We start from the raw sequence: 19,007 nt of genomic DNA, 5'->3' as shown, positions 1-19,007 counted from the left end.
AAAGGAAACAATCAAAGAACAAGTATAAATAAATATTTGATGAAAATGGGATAAGAAATTTCTATGGACAAAATGGAATGAAAGGAATTCAAACAGAAGGTGTGAATGTCTGAAATGCTCACAAAATAACCTTTGGAAGTGTGGACAAGTGAGAGGATGTTGCCTTGATAAATATTTTCTGTGTATGAAACAGAAGCACATAATTTTGTTGTTGCTGGTGAAAAGATGACTGTTTTGACACATAAGTATTCAGTGATGTACTCAACATCAGTCACTATTTCTGGTGGCTTAGATGTGCTTAATTTGATGTATCACAATGCCTGAACTAAATGCCTTGGAGTGGTAGTGCAAGCTGGTTGGTTTGTATTTAGTGTCTGATGATGCTGATGTGGGTTGTGAACCTGAAAATCCCACCTGGAGCTGCTAGATTATGTTTTGTCTTTCTTTTACTGCATGGATAAGAACTTGCCGTGTGTTTGTAAATTGCCTACTACAGCAGAATGCTGGGCTCATACAGCTCCTTTAGATTTAAGAGCAAACCGGATTTTTGAAGACCAGAAGTATAGAAACTCTGATGTGTTTTCACATAATTTCTTCCAATGAAGGAAATCTTACATTCTGTTCACTTGTTTTTATGTATGAGAAAAGGAAAGGCATTTCCAGGCAGTTTTGACTTTAAAGATTTACATTCTATATCCAATAAGGCTGTTGAATATACAATGAAGTACTTTTATTGGCAAAGAAATGTTGTTCCCTTGTTCCGACTACAATAATTAAGACTTCTGCTGACAGAAGCAAACTGAACGCATTTTGGGTTCAAAAGCATCCTATTTATAGTGTAGATGCAAAATGATCTCTATTCACTACAATGTCTCATTTGCAGGTTATCATTCTGCATTCCTCTGAAAGCTAGTCAGCAGATGTTTCCTTCCATCTTGACTCATTGCATCAGTGATAGAAAAACATTTTGCATCCTACTATGGTACTCTTCATAAGCAGACTTGGAGGACACAACCAACTTGTTGAAAACACAGGACCGTGTAAAGAGAAAATTCTCTTGGATATCAGTATATGATATTCAAATCCTTTAAGTTTTGAATCAAATAACTTTCCAAACAGTTGCAGCAGCACTGCATTAATAGTCCCTCCATAAGAAAAAGGAAAACAAAATAAATAAACAAATAAAAATGTAGTAAAAATGTAAACAAACCAAAATAATAATAATAAAATACAGTAAATTTTTGCCACAGGTCTTTGCATGAAAATTTGCTATGGCCTCACACCCTATCAGTGTTTTATTTCCCATGCAAACTGAAAGAATGACAAAAATACTAGTTTTTTAAACTTCTGAAGCTGCTTTAAAGATATTTTTTTACAGTGAAAGTAGTATTGGTATCAATTCTATCAATATCTTTTGTGGACATTTTTGCCAATTTGATCCAGTGCTGTTGTTGAAGTTTCATTATCTAAAGCTGTCATGTTTCAAGGTTTCAAAATGCGAAGGCCTTTCATAGAATTCAGCAATTCCATGGGCAAGATACATATTTTTATTTTCAAGTTAAGTGTTATGGAAGAGAAAGTGATTCATCACTGGTATGTTGGCTTACACATCAGCAAATCTGCTGGTTATTTTCCTTAAAATTCCAAAGTCTGTGAAAAATAATTTAACCTCAAAAGTAATTAAGAGGGAGAAAAAAATGGCATGTTTGCATCTGAAGTAAAAAAGACACAGGAACTTCTAGAAAGATTTTTTTCTGTCCCTTTTTTGACCAGTGATGGCTGTAATATTATTCAGGATCACTAGGTACTGATCCAGTTGTTAGTGAACTCTTCTGAGCACTGGTTAATGAACAATTTCTTTTCATATGTTCCTTATCAGTACTTTTTCAGTACTTTGTTTACCACATCACCAGTAGCTCATTTCTGTCCCACTTCTGTCTGCACAGACTGGGAGAAGCAGGCAATGGGTAAATTTATAGATGGAAATCAAGACTGACCCATTTGAAGAGATACTAGCACAAATGAACACTATAGATTCTTGGAATTTGGGAATTTGGCCCAAGGGATTATATAATACTGAAAAGATGTAAATGTTGTTTTGTTTGAAGTTCTGTAGCTGTTGCTTTGCTTTAAGATGGGTTAATTTCACAACTCAACTGCATTTCTGAGCAGTAATGATCTTGAAGTGACATCTTTTTTCTGTGTTGATCATGAATTAGAACTACTTTGTTTAAAACCCCGTTAACTTAGAAGTTATTAAGCCATACACAGCCAAATATTTTTGTCAATATTCATTTTCACACTTTATTATGGTCCATGCTAGACGCACAGAACAGGAAAATCCAAAGAAGTCAATGCTGACATTAAAGGGTACCATCTAAAGCCACTCAGATAGTTAAAGAAACCCTTACATAACACAGCTCTAAACCACCTTGCACAGACTACGCAAAAAAGGTTCAAGTCAAAGGCAGCCTGCAATGCAGTAATTGTAAAATCCACAGAAGTCAGTGGAAAAACATTAATAGGCCTCTGTAAGGATACCAAGGCTTCACATTTACATTATTATCACCGTCTTAAAGTGGAAATTAGGCCAAGAACAATACACGTTCTTAGAAATCACCCTAATGTTAAATGTCTTGCACATCCTTCCAGCACAGAGAATGCTTTATTAACATATACTTAATACTAATTGCTAATAGACTTGTATTCCCTTACAAAGTAATCTTGGAGACAGAACCTGCCTTCTTTCAAAACAAGCAGACAGAGTAAGACTTGTTTTCTATGAGTAGATTGCCATGCCATGCCCCTTGTAGCTTGCCTCAATACACCTGGTGTGCTTATTCACCTAAAACTTCTCCAGTGTGTTCAAAAACTCTACCACAGTAACTGGGTAGTAACCTCACAGACTCACATTTGCACTCAGTGCATATACACTGCATAAAAGAAATCAGTCAAAAGTCACGACAGCTTGCCACAATTTCAGTAACTGAATTCTGACAACTGACTTTGGATTTACCCCAGAAGCTGCCAAATCTGCGGGAATTAAAAATTCACAATTCACCTCAAATGTGTGGACATTTTGCCCTCTTTGAGTTGCATCTATGAATGGAGTGAAATCTATTTTCTCAGTGTAGTGATACATTTCTAAAGCACAAAGAGGAACTCCAGAGGCATGTAAAGTGTGATAATTTCAATTAAGCTCATGAAGCTATGAGAATTTCTGCCAAAGGGTTTGCATATGCTGTCTCAAAGCTTGCTGCTGAAGATGATATATATTTGCTAACCTAAGAATGTATTTTCCACTGTCCAGCAGCTAATTAGGAAGATTAATGACTGCTTTGTAGTTCCAATTAAACTCCTTTATCACCAAGAGGGACCAAACAAGTTTTGATTTCAAAAGTACTGCTTAAGAAAGAAGACCAGGGCTGCATAACACTGACATTTTATTAGAATTCATCTGTAACAAATGGAACTTGTGTCAGCAAAGAACTGATTTTCATACAGACTTTCTTTTGCCACCAATGTAACGAAGTAAGAAAATAAAAAGCACGCCTTTCATTCTGTAAAACATTTACGCGTACTACTAATTAGAGGTAATTGTATCTTTTTTAACAAGCCATTTTACAAGGTAATTTTTTAAAGTTTTTCAGTCTATGCATCCAAAACAAGAGCAAAGAACACAAGTTTTTATTATCTTTGTAAAGACACTCCAAGCTTGAATGGCAAAGCCACATAACGGATGGTTATAATGAGACCTGCAGCCTTCTGATATCTGTGGAGTATCAGGGCACCAAGGAAAAAAAAAAAAAAGAAAAAAGAAAAAAGAAAAAAAGAAACATAAAGAAAAATGGGAAAGAATAAAAGGAAAAAAAAGCAGTTGCTTTTTTTTTTCCTTTTTACATGTTCTGTGTCTTTTTAATACATACAAGTGGATTTTGTAAGCAATTTCTTACAGATGGGTTCAAGTTATTATTGGGTGTAGAATCAATAGGGCAGTGCATAGTACAAAGGTATATATAGAAAGTGCAAATCTCCTTAGAGGGTCACTCCTTCCCCCGGCCGCTATCTAACCACTTCTCCGCTATCTAACCACTCAAATAACCTTTTAAAAAAGAGCTAAATTAAACTTCTGTATAAATCATTTTTATATATTTTGTGGTTTTTTCCCATTGCAACTAATTACAAAATTAGACATAACTACACATACAAATGTAAATAATAGCACCGTACTGGTTATGCTGATGAAACCAATTTTAAGCTTGGAAATGTATGATGTATGTAGACAAAGATGCTCACAATTTAAATTAACTGTATAATGCATATATTATAATACAGAAAGTGGAATGCACATCAATGATGCTAAGAGCTATTGTAAGAAACACAAAACCTGAAAGGAGTATTTAGTTGTACAACAGTTTTTCTCACAAATTGGCTCTGCTATCTTGTATTTCTTTTACTCCCTTATTTTCTTTGGAGCTTGCAAGACAGTCTACTAGGGAAAATGCACAGATCTTTGTAGAGATCCAGTGTGCAGGAACCTTCCTTAGTCTATGTTTTCAAAACGACACTTTGTTTTATATTTCTGATTTCCTGTATTTGAGTTGAAGAACGTAACCACACTACATAACCTGGCACTTCAATAATTATTTCAATGTATAAGTCAAGAAAGAAGAAGAGAAAGAAGCATAGTGCACATTCTTCTCTGGTTCAGGTGTAAGTTATAGAATCTCATTCTGAGGTAGCCTTCTATAATACTTCTATTCCATATATATATATATATATATATATATATATATTCATTTTTCTGTTATGATTTTTTTGGTTTGGGTTTTTTTTTTCATTACAAAAGTGCTCAAATACAATTGCTGGAGTTTGGTCTTATTTTTAGTTCTCATAGGAGTGGGAAAATTGGAAGAAGAACAAAAAATGTTGAAGCCACATTGAGAAACCACAGCAATGCTCCTATTTGAAACCCCTACGAAAGCGTTTTTTGATGCTGATGTACTGACAATGGCAGAACACATGGTGACCAAGGTCAATGTAAATGGCATTCTAGAGTCTCAAAAAGTACTTTGTGCTGTTTAGAGAATTTTCCTTTTTCCTGGAATAAAATCTGTCAATCTCCAATATGTCATGTTGGCTCAGTCTTGCTAGCCTTACATGAACCTTCCCACTGAAAGCAAGACTTTAGCACTCTTTTGACACAAGTGAATGAGCAGGATTTGGACCAAAATAAATTTGAAGGAAAAAAAAAAAAAAAAAGAAAAAAAAAGAAAAAAAAAAAAAAAAGGAAAAAAAAAAAAGAAGAAAAAAGGAAAAAAAAAGAAGATGCATAAGCACTGCTGATGTCAACTACTACTACTGTGCTGCTACATCTCGGCAATGACAGATAACACTATAACCAGTGACAAAGTGGGTTTGAAAAGCCAATCAGAAATAGATTTCCAATTTGTGGGCTATTCTGTTATTAGAAATATGGAAAGATAAAGGGCCTTGACTACCTATATGTTTTGGGTTATCATTTATTACCATCCATACTTGATTAGAAACTGGAAATGCATATTTTTCAAAATTGTTTGGTACATGTATTAAAGTGTTTGGAAAGAACAACAGAGATAGAAACAAACTAAACTAAATACAAATGAAGGCTAACTTAAAGAAATACTATTCAAAATAGGCATCAAATATAAGGCACTCTAAATGTAAAATGAAAATAAACCCCAGCATCCCCAAACAATGCTGTATGCCACAAAACATTTGATTTCACAGAGCAATGTGTGTTTGGCTTTGCCCTGTTACATACAATAAATGTAAATTATATAGCGCACACTATAGACAGTATACTATTGAATACAATTTTAAAACATCTTAATACCTAGTATATTACAACATTCTCCCCTCCTAAAGGGATATGCACTGACCTTTCCCACATGCACACCTCCTACATTTAATAATATGATTTCTTATTGCACTATAGTGTTACAAATATTGAACTTCACTTGAAGCCTAAATCACATACTCTGTGTGCGTGTGCATGTGTGTGCTCCGTATGTGTGCATGTGTGTGTGTTCAAGTGAAAACGTGGATAGAAATATTATTTGGGATAGAGATGGCGTTCAAATATCAATGATGTGCATTCCTCACTTCCCTATGTAAAAGAACTTTATGGACCTTAAAAATGCAGAGATAATCAAATTGTAGTTTGATGTAATTGCAGTATTCCCAATGCTTTGATAAATCCAGGTATGTAGGGATTGATATGTTTATGTGCATGTGTGTGAATCTGAATTTGAATCCATCTGTATTGTCTGCAACTATACAGAGTCAGAAAAGGGTAGACAGTAATACATACATATATATATATATAAAAGAGAAAGGGTGTGAGTGTGCATGTGCCTGTGTGCGTGTGTGTGTATGTGCTAGCAGCATCTTTATACTTTGCGCCTCCCTGTTGATTCCAAAAGAAACCAAAAAGCCCCATTTTGCTTTAACTGATAACAATGAATATTTTCTTAATGGAAAAAACCCAAATAAAACTACAAAATTAATATCTAACAAGACTGTGGTACTGTAGGAATGCACAAAAATGTGCAAATTTTCCAAGTATCTAATATTTCTACAGCACAATATTACAGATAACAGTTCTACAGCTTAAAAAAAATCTACATTTTTAAACAAAAATATTAACAATTATGCAACCTTTTCTTTAATTCACTTCATTGAATGATAAACTCTTGTTAAAAAAAGGAAAAAGTTTACACAGTTAAAAATGAAGCACAGGTCAGCAGTATCTTTACAATACTAAAAAACTAAATCAAGGACTTTCTTTTCAACCATTCCCACATTTTCCCTAAAGTGTTATGATGAGCAGTATGACGGGGAAGGGTGATGTTGAAGTAAAGAGTCCGCTTTGTTTGAGAAGCCAGAACCCAACCTTGCAACAAATGTCTTGCACTGAAATGCAGTTCTCAAAACTCCTCTTTGCAAAAGCATGTAATCCTGAATAAGATGATCGCTCTTTCTGATTAATTTCCTCTTCCCTTTAACTTCAACCAACGTCGAACCCTTGAGGTATCTGTAAATTATATCCTTCAGACGCCTCAGTGGTCAGGATTCTTTTATTATGGTTAGGTTATTAAACTGTGAATTCTTGGTCCACATGGAATACTTCTTGTTGGGTGGGGTTTTTTCGTTGTTCTTTTGTTTTATATATCCCCAATACTTTTGTTCATTTGTTTATTTTTTTTTATTATTTTTTATTTTATATATCCCCAATAATTGCTCCTTAGCTAAGAGTTAAGAAGTACTTCTAAAGCACATCGTATGGCTCAGAAGCGGCTCTCTGGATCTTAAAGGGCCTGCAATAAAAATCCACAATGGGTTTTTTATGTTGCATAGTGATCAAAGCTGCCCAGATACTCCAGTGCGGCTCGATAGCAGAACTGGTATTGATCCTAGAGAAAGAAAAATAGAAAAAAAAAAAGCATAAAAACTCAGCTCGTTGGTTGGTTTCTAGTTTCTTTTAAATAATAGTGAATATTTTTGTAGCTACAAACAAATATACTGCAGAGGCATCTGCAGTTCAGCAACATTCACTTGCTGACATCAACAACGAACAATTCTGAGTTAAAACAGATGAAGATAGACACTCATTTAATGCAACAACATTTTACACAGAATGCAGCTTCTTTTTGTGCAGAGACTATATATCCACTACTGAGTCTGTTATTCTGGATTATAACAATATCAGCATGAAGCTTTCTTCTAACAGAACATGCTAGGATGCTTTTCCCCACATATTTGTAAATAAGTAGCAAAATATACAATGAATTCTACAGCTAATACAACACACTAAGTAAAAAGGTCCATCATAGCCTTAATATGGAATGCTGTATGGAAAACTGTCAGTTTAAAAGTCATGTTAAGAAAGCAAGGGAATATCAGCCTTTCAGTAACAAAGGCTTTGATGAAGATAGCTTGGCCTGTGGCAAGAGAAGGGCTTATGAGAGAAATATGGAGCTAAAGGACCTTATTCACATAAAGCAGACTTAATTTCAACCTACATCTGGAAGCAGAGAGAAGCTTTGTGTGGTGAGAAATTTGCTTATACCTGTGACAAATTCAAGATTTGTAATTTTGTGCAATTCTCACCTACATAATGCAGTCCTTTTGCACATTTTTTTATGTTACACACTTAGATTAAAATGGCACATCTGTTTACCTATTTCCAACTGCCATTCTTGGTTTTAATGGTAGAAAGTGAAAAATAAAAAAACAGAAAAGTAATTGCTCAAAAGTACCAGGGAGGTCTCTTTTTCTGATAGTGCTATGTGTTAACTGAACAGGTTGCAATTGTTAAGATCGCAATTAAAATTCTTTCTGAGATCAGGAAACTATTCAGATATTTGCTTCATTGAGGTGGTGTGATTACTAATAGTTCATTTCTGTTAGCTGTAATAGTTAGAACTGTGGCAGAATACGTTACACATATGCCCAAATTTTAAATGTATGTGTAGCCCACATGGAAGTGCTTTGTTTAATAAAGATTAGCTTTCCTGCCAGTTTAAAAATGCCAAATAAGAGATTTGTTTGCCACAAAATCCTGGAAGAAATGCGTACACAACACTTCTGCTTTCAGCAGTGGGGATGAAGGGTGGCACACGGAAATAACTCAAAGCATGGGGAGGGAGCATATATTGCAGAATTGAACTCTGCATTTGTCAGGTAGGCTCAAAGAAGCATAGTTTTCTATATATGGTAGTTATTTCTTGGAGCCAAAATGACAGAAAGCAGTCATTTTTCATTTTGCTTATCCAGAAGAATGATGGTAATGAAAAAGAAATGGAATTAACTCTTTAGTATGGTCACCGTGATTTACTTGGCTAACTGACAAGATTAAAAATAAATATCTGTATTTTTCATATAAGTTTTTATGAAGTTGTCTTCTTAAAAGTAAAACTGCCCAGCTGCTACTGAACAAGATTAATTTTCTTATGGAAAATGGCAAACTCTGGGGAATGATTTTAATTTTCACAGACTTAATTTAAAGGCCAGCGTCAATCAAGTTATAAATAAATGTGTGATCTAAAATGTTTCCCTTCTTTTGCCCTTTTTGTTGGTTCTCCTAACTTTTTGGCTCTGACTCAGTCCAGGTCCTCTGCTCAGAAATTAAGGCAAAAATTAACCACAACATTAAATTATAATGTTTAAGCATTCTTTATGACATGACAGAGTTCCAAGCAGACAGGCCCAGGTAACTGGTTTATACTAATTATCCTTTTCTTTATTTCTCTATGCCACACTTACTAGCATAGATATTATTTACGCTATAGTTATCCTGAATGCTGAATTTACCATTATGATTTCCAGGCCAAAGAGCCACTTGCTTGGCAACACAAAGTTAAAAAAACCAGGAAAATAATAAAGTTTCAGTCTGAAGACATGATCAAGACCTTGCTTTCAGGAAAAAAAAAACCAGTGGATTCACTTGCAGAAAAAAATTGCCTGCTTCTTTACTACCACACATTTCTGCCAGGCAACAAGGATCAAATAGAAATGTGTGATGCTTCACAAATGGATTTTCTGAACTACCATAATTTAGGATCTACTATTGAAATGATTTTTTTCTTCCTCATCTTACAGTAACTCGTGCAGTAACAGGAAATAGTCCTCGCAATACCCTTACGGCAGATTTTACCCTGTAGTCACAGGGCCAATATACGACTTCAAATATACCAGTAAGCATGTTTTATACAGTCTCTATCTGTGCATCTTTTTGCTTGTGTTTCTTTTCCACTTCTTTTCCATCACCATTGCATATGGATACTGTTTTGCTCACCTCTGTCTGTACCATGGCTGGCCGCTGTGTCCTTAACATTTTGACAGTCTGGAAGATGTCTACAACGCCTTCATATCTCATTCTTTCCAACACAATGCTCAGGGTTATGAATACTCCGGTCCTTCCAACACCCGCACTGTGGAAGAGAATGAAGAGAAAATAAAAGGTAAAAACAAATGTTAATTGACAGTTAATGCTGAAAGAATTGGCCGACAAATTCTTTGCGGTTACAACCCACCATATGTGTACAAATTTCTATATGGGGAAAGGCTCACTAAGCAAAATTCCACAGTAAATTACCACATTGCATTCAAAAGAATAACTGCACTCAAGCTAACTTTACATCTACCGAGCACATATGACTCTCCAGTCTTCCTTGCAAAGTGACCTGGTTTGTTCATCCAGATATACAATGATCAGTGCACGGTGAAGGCAAATGTTAACATTTATTGCCAATAACATACATTAGAACTGACAAGAGAAAATTAAGCCAAAATGCATTTTACTGCTTGCTTTATTTTAGTTTGTCATGTACAAGTCCTGTTTTGTATATCTTCATGGTGTTATTTTACCTTCTCCTTTGAGTCAGAAGTATGGAAGTTCATTTAATATTGAACTTGTTCATATGTGCTCCAATTCAAATAATAGACAGAGAAAAATTTCAATTCAGGCCCTATTCCAGTCTGGCAGTCTGGATCTTTGATTTCCAATGCTGATATGCATTTACCATGTTTATCTACATTAGTCTTAAAAATCTTCTCTGATTATATACAGCTTGCTTGCTCTCTGTTCTGTCCTAGGTTTCTGCTATTAGCTTTAACCCTCAAGATGTGATGGAAATTCTTGCCATCAATAGAGCCAATAGCTGTCAGATTTTAAAATTAAACAACCACTTATTCATGAGGATTATCCTTTGCAAAAGAGACATGTAACTATACAGAAAAAAAGACTTTCTCAGTCTGAACTATTCTGTGGGTGGAAACTAAGCACCTTGTCTTCTCACTGTTGATGCTAATAATTTCACAAGGTTTTCTCTAGCCAAGTAACCTGGAGAAGCTGAATTTATGAGACCTATTCACTAGACAGATGAATAGAACAGCGTGAACAAGGAAATCCTGAAGAACTCTCGAATGTTCATATGAACTATGAGAGAAATCCAGCAAACTCATGAAACTAGTGTGGAAATTGAATGTTCAAATTGTATGATGGCATTTTAGTGTTTGGTCTAGGTCACTGCACTTCTAGGGCTATTAGACATATGCAATTGGATTTATCAATTTTGCCTGGGCCGTGTGCCTTCAGATTGCTGAAGCCAAAGGACAACTGACACACCACTTGGCAGAATATCATGTTGTCAGTGATGATTTACCTATACAGGATAACAACAGTTCTGGACATCTAAAGCAGTTGTAATGTAAGGTACCTGATGAGGTAAATTAGACAGCCAGTAGTTAAGAAACATCCTGAAAAACCCTGGAACCTGCTCATTGGAACAAGCTTGAACTTAACAGACCTGATGACAGTGTGATCTAAACTAAGTAGTCCAGAAAATGACCAGCAGAATGAAGGCATACATTCTCCTTGTTCCCATTCCTGCTCTGCCATTAAAAAAAAAAAATCAACTTCTATGAGGATTTCTGGTCTCATACACTAGAAAAATCTGTGTTACTCTAAAAAATTACACAGAAATCTCCAGCAAAAGAAAGAAATTTATTTGTTGTCTTGTGTACTTAAAAAATTATCAAGTATCTGAAGACACTATTTAATGAGGAAGAGACAGTAATATGGAAAGATCTCAATGCTTGCAAATCCTAACTGGTCATCAAGTGTAACATCTTGAGAAAAGCCAGTAGGAAATTGATCCTGTTCTCCTTAGAGTGGCAAGCACACTTTAACATTGGAACAGTTCCCATCCAAAAATGCTTAGGATTTCTAGAGTAAAGTTAAAGAAATCCTTCATGATGCGTTATGACTCACAGTGATTTATAATCTAGAATAGAAATCAAAGTTAAGATGCTTTAATGAACTATGTGGATGTATTGATTTTTTGTGAGAGAGAAGAGTTTATGACTACAAATACATCTTGAATACATTCTGGGAATGTTCTCCCCCACTCTTGAGCTAAAAGCTGGAATAAAAAGACTATAAATATCTAATATTGGTTGAAGTGAAAATTTTGCTTCAAGATGAACAGTCCTTTGCTCTCTTAAATAGTCTTAAGTATCTGTCTCATGAGGTTAGATATTTTTTAATTCAACACACTGACCTATTTGTTAAAATGCTAGGGAAAGACAAAAATTTGAATTGTGGGTTGTGTGGGTTTCTCTGTGTAACAGAGAAACTCTGTGTAGAGTGTGAAGAAGACACAAAGGAAGTGAAACTAGGGGAGTTTTAGTTCACTGTTAAACTCATCATGGTACAAACCGGAGGCATTATTTCAGTTATTCATCAGAGACTAGGAAAGTGCAGGTATCCAGGATCTTGGGCTTCCTGAAAGAAACAAACTTACAAATTTGCTAGAACACTTCCTATTCATATAAGCTAACACTGGCAATGATGATTAGCATTGCCAATTCCTAAATTGTCATTACAAAAATGATAAAGACATTTAAAAACCAAGCCATGATTAGTTACACTGGATTTGACATTGTTTCTAGTAAAGTCAGTGGTAGAAATCCACAATTTTGCCATGAAAGATCATATCCATTTGGGAGGATATATAATGTACTGTAAGCAGTATTCACAGTAGTCACAAGTGGACAAGTCTGCATGGTACAAAGAACCTAGAAGAACAATACCACTTTGCTTTCTTATCTGCATAAAGGCATAAATATTGCTTATTACTCCTGTCCTCTCAAAACTCATTAATGCTGAAGAATAAGGCTTATTCTTATCTGGGTTGTCCTTCATATCCCTTGTGTAATGAATCCCAACCAGTGCTCTGAAATGCTGTTCTCCTCAGCAGGCCATAAAAAAATTCAGGCACACAAGGAAAGTATGATTGAAGTATTCCAATACATTTATTTTGTCTGTCTTTCAGATCAGAATTCAACTTCTGTTTAGTCCTGACTTTGGAAAAATGAGAATTTCTCTCCCCTGTTTACTAGGCTCTAGGAAATTCGTTAATTTATCTTGATGATAGTATTGGGGTACTAGTTGGCTTGCAGTAAGGACTTGCAACTTGTGTCAGTGCTTTGCATCTCTGTTATATAAATAATAACCTACCAAAAAATCATATTACAAAAATGAATATGGAAAATCCTAACGGAATTTATAGAAAACAATTTATTAAATAAGAGATAAAAGATAAAGATATTATTTTTGGCCATCTGCTATAGACTCTAGAATACTGTAGAGAAAATAAATAAAAAATAAAATAATATTAAAAAGCCCATGCTGGATTATTCATAACCACTGTGCAAGCTGTTTTCATCTGCATATCAATTGCAAAGGAATTGAGGGAAGTCATCACATCAAAAATGAGCACTAAGTTCTGAAGTTAGAACTCATCAACTTAAACCTCAATTATTTCTTTGACAGGAAAAATTTCTAAACACCATTTTCTATTCCATTCCTTTCTTGAGATAGCTACCTTTTATTTTTGCCTCATCTTGATTGCTACTAATGTGCTACTGAGCTGTAACTAGCTTGCTTGCAGCTAATAATTCCCACCAAAATAAAAGCCTCACTTTCAAATTCTAGTGGAAAAAAAATCAGATGTAGCAGCCTGTGATAAGGCTCGTTCTATGTCTTCTGTGTGAGCACTGACCAGACTGCTTTTACACTGCATTGGAGGCATTTATAAGCGAAAAAATCATGTGTTTCCACACATTTCTGAAGAACCATTTCTATACAAATGGAGTATCACAGAACATTTCCCATTTCATTAAAGCAGTTCATTATGTTCCTTTTTAGATCCTCTATTTGATTGTATTTTATGGTAGTTCACCTCTGAAATGTTGTTTAAATATACAGGTTCACCACAATCAGGAATCAGCTTCGGAAAAACCCCAAATCTGCATATAATTTGTTTTTAAGCTTTGTTTACTTACCTGCAATGAACAGAAATTGGTCCATCCTGACCAAATTGCTCTTTTGTTTTATGCACTTGGCCTATGAAGTCAATAAATCCTTCTCCAGACTTTGGCACTCCTTGTTCTGGCCAGTCAGTGAACTGGAACTGCCTCACTGTTCGGGACTGACCGTCCTTTAACAGAAGACACAAATAATGTATCACAAAAGAATGTTGCTGTGGCTTAAAGCTGGCCAGCCAACAATCACAAAGACAATCACAAAGTAAGGATGTTGAGAGGAGCTGGGGAATGGCTAAGATCACATTTATGGAAACCCTTTCACTTGCAGTGCTGCTGCCTGAAGCTTTTGTATTGGCTCGGAAGTTGTTTATTGTTAGTTTCATTAACAATATTGCATGGATTCTCTGCTGCACTGCATAGAAGAGCTGTCCTGCATTCTGATGGTGTAAAAGTGTGTCTCAGGCCAAAGACATAACAACCCCACCAGGGTATGTGACTTCTTTGGTATGCTATGTTTTGAATCCTGTGGACTACAAATTCCTTTATATACAGATCAGGCAGAATAAGGTCATCTAATCTGACTTTCCATTTTTGAGATATGCTCAACTACTTCACAGCAGGGTACCTTTACTGATAAGACTTGTTTAGTCATTGCCCTCCTTGCAGATGTTATCTTTAATAGTAAGCTGCTTTTTATGACGTGAACACTTCTCCTGGAAGAAGATGGATAAACAAGCCAGTTGTTTAACAAATTTCCCTTCAATAATGGTTCATTTACTTCATTAACAGCTTGGAGTTAGTTAAAATTGAGAGGAAAGACTTCCTTTCTCAAAACAAACTATCTGAAGCTCTACAACCCCCATGGTTAGGAATACTAACAGCATTTCTTTAAAGTGCAGAATACAGCATCATAACTATTTTCATAATGAAGCCACTGTGGCTACTAAATGCCAATTTGTGCTATAGGCCTACTTAACGTGAAAAAAGTCAGGACACAGGAAAATGCAATACAAATGGATAAAGAAAATTTGTTCTGCATTTTCAAACACTGATGATTTTGACATTGTCAATCTGCATAGCTGAAATGTTCAAAATCATGGCAATATGTGGTACTGATGTTAACTGGTGTCTCTAGAGATCATGTTCTCTAAGCACCCACCCTGTCATGTCTTCAATATGGTCTTCTTTTACGTGAAACTCATGAAAAATTGAAATTTCTTCTAAGTAAAAGAAATTAAAAATTGAAATTATTACTGGAGATTCCCCTCAAAAAGCAGCAAGTTATGCTGGAGACAAGAACAATCTTTCTCTCTTTTTCCTTGGACCACAAGCATTCAGCTGTTACAGACCTTTGAAATAATATAAAAGCTATTTTAAATATAATAAAAGGAGACGCCAATACTTTGCTTTTAAATTTACTCTGATTCTGTGGAATTTTACCTCCTGTGTACCAGATGAGTGAGGAAAACAGACAAAAAGTGTTTGTGTACCAGCAACTACTCCATGACAGGAAACCCATACTGTCTACTTCCACTAGATGACTGTAACTATTTAGTAGTCTGTACCTGTGAAACACTTTTCTCCACTTAAACAAATATGTAATGTTTGAAAACGTTCACCCTATTTGATTTCTTATGGGTATCAACACAAAGAACTAAATGTTTACTTCCAAAATGGTATTTTGTTAATACAAACATCTCTGATAATGGTTTCTGTAATCCCATTTTCCACAAAAAAGACATAATGAAATTGCATCCTCCAGATAGCCTTAGGCACATGATATAAATTTATCAAGAAGACACAAGTACAGGTTGATTCCCTTCAAAATAACCTTCTGTTCTTCTAAAATAAGGAAAGAAAAGCTGAAATCTGACTTACTTGCAACATGTTGTTAAGGAGATGGAAACTCTTCAGTAATTTCTGACCCTGATATGACTTACACTATATAACAATAACTTTTTCCAGGCAGAAAAAGTAAGAAATACATTAATTTACTCAAGACCAGTCTGTCACTGGGAAGTTAACATACTTCTCTGTCATAAATAGATCTAATGGGAATTATTTCTTTTTTGGTGAGTATATATCAACTGTATTAGTATGTTTCATGATTTCAGTAACTTGGTATTCCAATGCAAGTCTGTGAAACGACAATAACCTCTTTTGTTTAATGTTATTTAATGAGGAGAGAAGTAAAGTTACTTAGTCTGTGTTAGACTAGCATTAAAGCATATTGGGAACTGATCTGCAATTTCTTACAGTTCCCTCTGCTACTGACATTATAAAGAGTGTTGATTTCTTTTAATGAGATTCTTGCCAACAGCAGTCCAGATACAAATGCCAAATTTTATTAAAATCTTTACTTTCAAATACTGTGACAGTTTGCAGAGTTAGTTATCAAAATAAGTGCTTTCAGATCCCTATGAGGCACAGAGGGTTTTTAATGTATCATCCTATTTAGTGGCTTAGCATTTGGATTTATTCTTCCTCCTCACAGGGGATATTCAATTGTCTTTTTATTAGGCTCTAGAATTTATAATACTCTCCTATAGCCATCACTAATAGCTTAGCCTTAAATAAGACTGGCCCAACATATTGACCTCTTGAGTTTCCAGAGAAAGTGAGTACAAAGCAGTCAGAAGCAATAACTTGAAACCTTTACAGAGGTCAATTTCACCGTTTGACAACTTACAGTTCAGTTTCAGAAATAAGAGATTCCACATCAGACACTTGCTGCTGGCACCCACACAGGTGCAGTGCCTCAGTTTTTGTGCCTGTGGAGTAACTGGTCATCCTGGCTCTGCCAGAGCATGGATGGCATTGTTATGGTACAGATGGATTTGGAGATGAGAGGGAGCGAGGATGTTTGCAATCACTCCAGCGTTACTCTTCTTTGAGTGCAACAATCTAGTCAAATGATATCAATTACTGGGTGCGGCAGCCACAAAAGCCTACCTAGAGGAAAACTATACTGTATATTTTGGTAACTATTTCCTACTTCGTCCAGTAAATTTAGAAGGAGCTATAGTTTTCCAGCATAACTACAAAATTTAGGGTGGTGCTGTAAGCTCACCAAGGAGTTTAACAAAATTTGGACCATCAAGATTAAGAGGTTTTTAAGATTAGAGAAACAAAAACATGTGATAGTAAAATCACATACCAGGACTTTCAATGTGCTTAATGCTTTCTAAGAGAGGTTTATTAAAATATGTCAAATAAAACTAGTTCTGGCAAATTTAATGATTTAATTATTTGATAATTTTTTACTGGTTTGATATCTGTAGGTTAGCAGACTTAAGTATTCTACTTCAATAGAAAGTCTTGAAAGAACTTTCTTAAAATATAAAATGTTTGGAGACACTTTAATTTCAGCTATGGCTTTTTGTGATCAGAGCTTTGTGAACTATGTCACACAATAACTCTTCCATCTTGAGAGAGATTTTTAATAGGAAATCAATTAAAACTATCAGGATATATGCAGTGAAATTGGATTTGACTATCTCTGCTCACAAGTGTGTTTAAAGACTGATAGTCTTTCTAAAATGGAGCCTATTCTCCACTTTTGTTAAGCACAAATAGGTTAGAGAAGCTATGAGTCATATGATCCTTAGTACGTTTCAAATGGAATGAAAATCAGATCAAATGTATCTACAGTTTCTTTACAAAAAACCTACACCTAAATCTCATTTGCCAGACAAATGGTTCATATGCTGACTTCATACAATACTACCAATAGTATCCAAATTTACTTGAAGTTCACCTTAAAAGCAGTAGTCTAGCTAACCATGAGGAACTCTAATATCTCAGATGCTGACAGGCAACTCTTGTTAGCCACTCCTGTTGTTCCTGGACAGTACATCCTGCTATTTTGCTTGGACAAGTACTATTCCACAGTGTCTAGAGAAACAGAGGCTGGCAGTGTGTTTTTCTTCCATGCAGACTGAAGTGTTAGAAATCAAGTCTGAGAAATGCCAAACACATATTAAAAGTTTATGTACGTTTTATCTTATATGAGTACTCAGTTTTGGACTCAGGAATTCAGATAAGAAATGAAGTATGAAAATGAGGATGCTAAGGTCACAGCTGCATGTATCTACTCTGCAGATATACTATAGAGCTGAAAATATGCTCTGTGAAAAATCAAATTATAATGTGCAAAACTTGTCCAGATTCTCATATGAATGTCATTTGCTCTGCAGTTTCAAAATCTCAGTGCATTAACCTTCATACTCACTCAGCCTGAAGGGTGGTGCAAAACAACCAAACAACACTCTGTGGTAAAAAATGTACCCAATAATGATCAAGGGGAAAATGAAGAAAAAGAGAAAAATGGTGCTCAAATAATCCAATGTATTTTGGCACAATTAGTTCAGAACTATAAAACTGTGCTGCCCAGATGCTAGATCTGAATGAAGTCAATCATTCCTACAGAAAGATCCCATTTATTTAAAAATAACTTCATCTGTTTTTTTATTATTGCTTGTAGAATGTATATCTCTAGGGCTTTCTTAATAATAATAAAAAAATTAAAAAACCCAAGACATAGAGAAAGAAAAGAACCAGAAAAAAATAGACATTTTCTTTTAAATTTATGGGAACAAATATAATGTTATCTTGACTTACCCTTGCATCTGTAACCTTGAATTCCCTCAGAATATACTGTGGCATGTTGTACTCTGCCATTGGATCTACCACAAAATACTGATATCTGGCTGAACGCTCTGCAGGCCAGTACTGGTGGCATTTTTCCTATGAAATAACAAAGTAAAATACATTTCCTATTATTTGAGAGCATTACCATAAATTGGTATAAACTCTTTTTTACTCAGCTAAGTATAATATTCATGGAAAGTGCCAATAGTGACAGGAACATGAGCTGCTTGTGTTGGTGTAGAGTAAAAAATATTTAGTACTGCACTGCAAAGGGTTTCTCATTGGTTGCTAAATATCTGAACTTGCTTATACTTCTGTTCAGTTTAATTGTCTATCAGTGACATGAGCTATCCTTAATCTGATGGTGAATTTTTATTTCAGTTTAAAAATCTTGATACCACCTTCAGTTTTCTTCCTTTTTGCTTGTTGGAGCAAGTGCCCCCAGCCTCAGTCATGACTCTATCTCTGCATCCACCAGCCATGTT

General features: G+C 35.1%; 1 protein-coding gene across 1 annotated transcript in view; it reads right to left on the bottom strand.

Moving 5' to 3' along the window:
* Positions 1-2,304: 2,304 nt before the first annotated feature.
* PTPRD (protein tyrosine phosphatase receptor type D) overlaps positions 2,305-19,007 on the bottom strand; it is a 369,891-nt gene continuing 353,188 nt past the window's right edge. Inside the window, exons 29-32 of the mRNA XM_063422525.1 lie at positions 18,493-18,618; positions 13,891-14,045; positions 9,839-9,974; positions 2,305-7,454 (exon numbers count right to left, since the gene is read on the bottom strand). Of these exons, the coding sequence (XP_063278595.1) occupies positions 7,386-7,454; positions 9,839-9,974; positions 13,891-14,045; positions 18,493-18,618 (486 nt within the window). The 3' untranslated portion in view covers positions 2,305-7,385. The remainder of the gene's footprint in view (positions 7,455-9,838; positions 9,975-13,890; positions 14,046-18,492; positions 18,619-19,007) is intronic.

The sequence above is a fragment of the Prinia subflava genome, chromosome Z (genome assembly GCF_021018805.1).
Source record: "Prinia subflava isolate CZ2003 ecotype Zambia chromosome Z, Cam_Psub_1.2, whole genome shotgun sequence".
NCBI lineage: Eukaryota > Metazoa > Chordata > Aves > Passeriformes > Cisticolidae > Prinia > Prinia subflava.
Note: the sequence above shows the minus strand (reverse complement) of the source record. Positions and strands in the feature narration are given on the sequence as shown.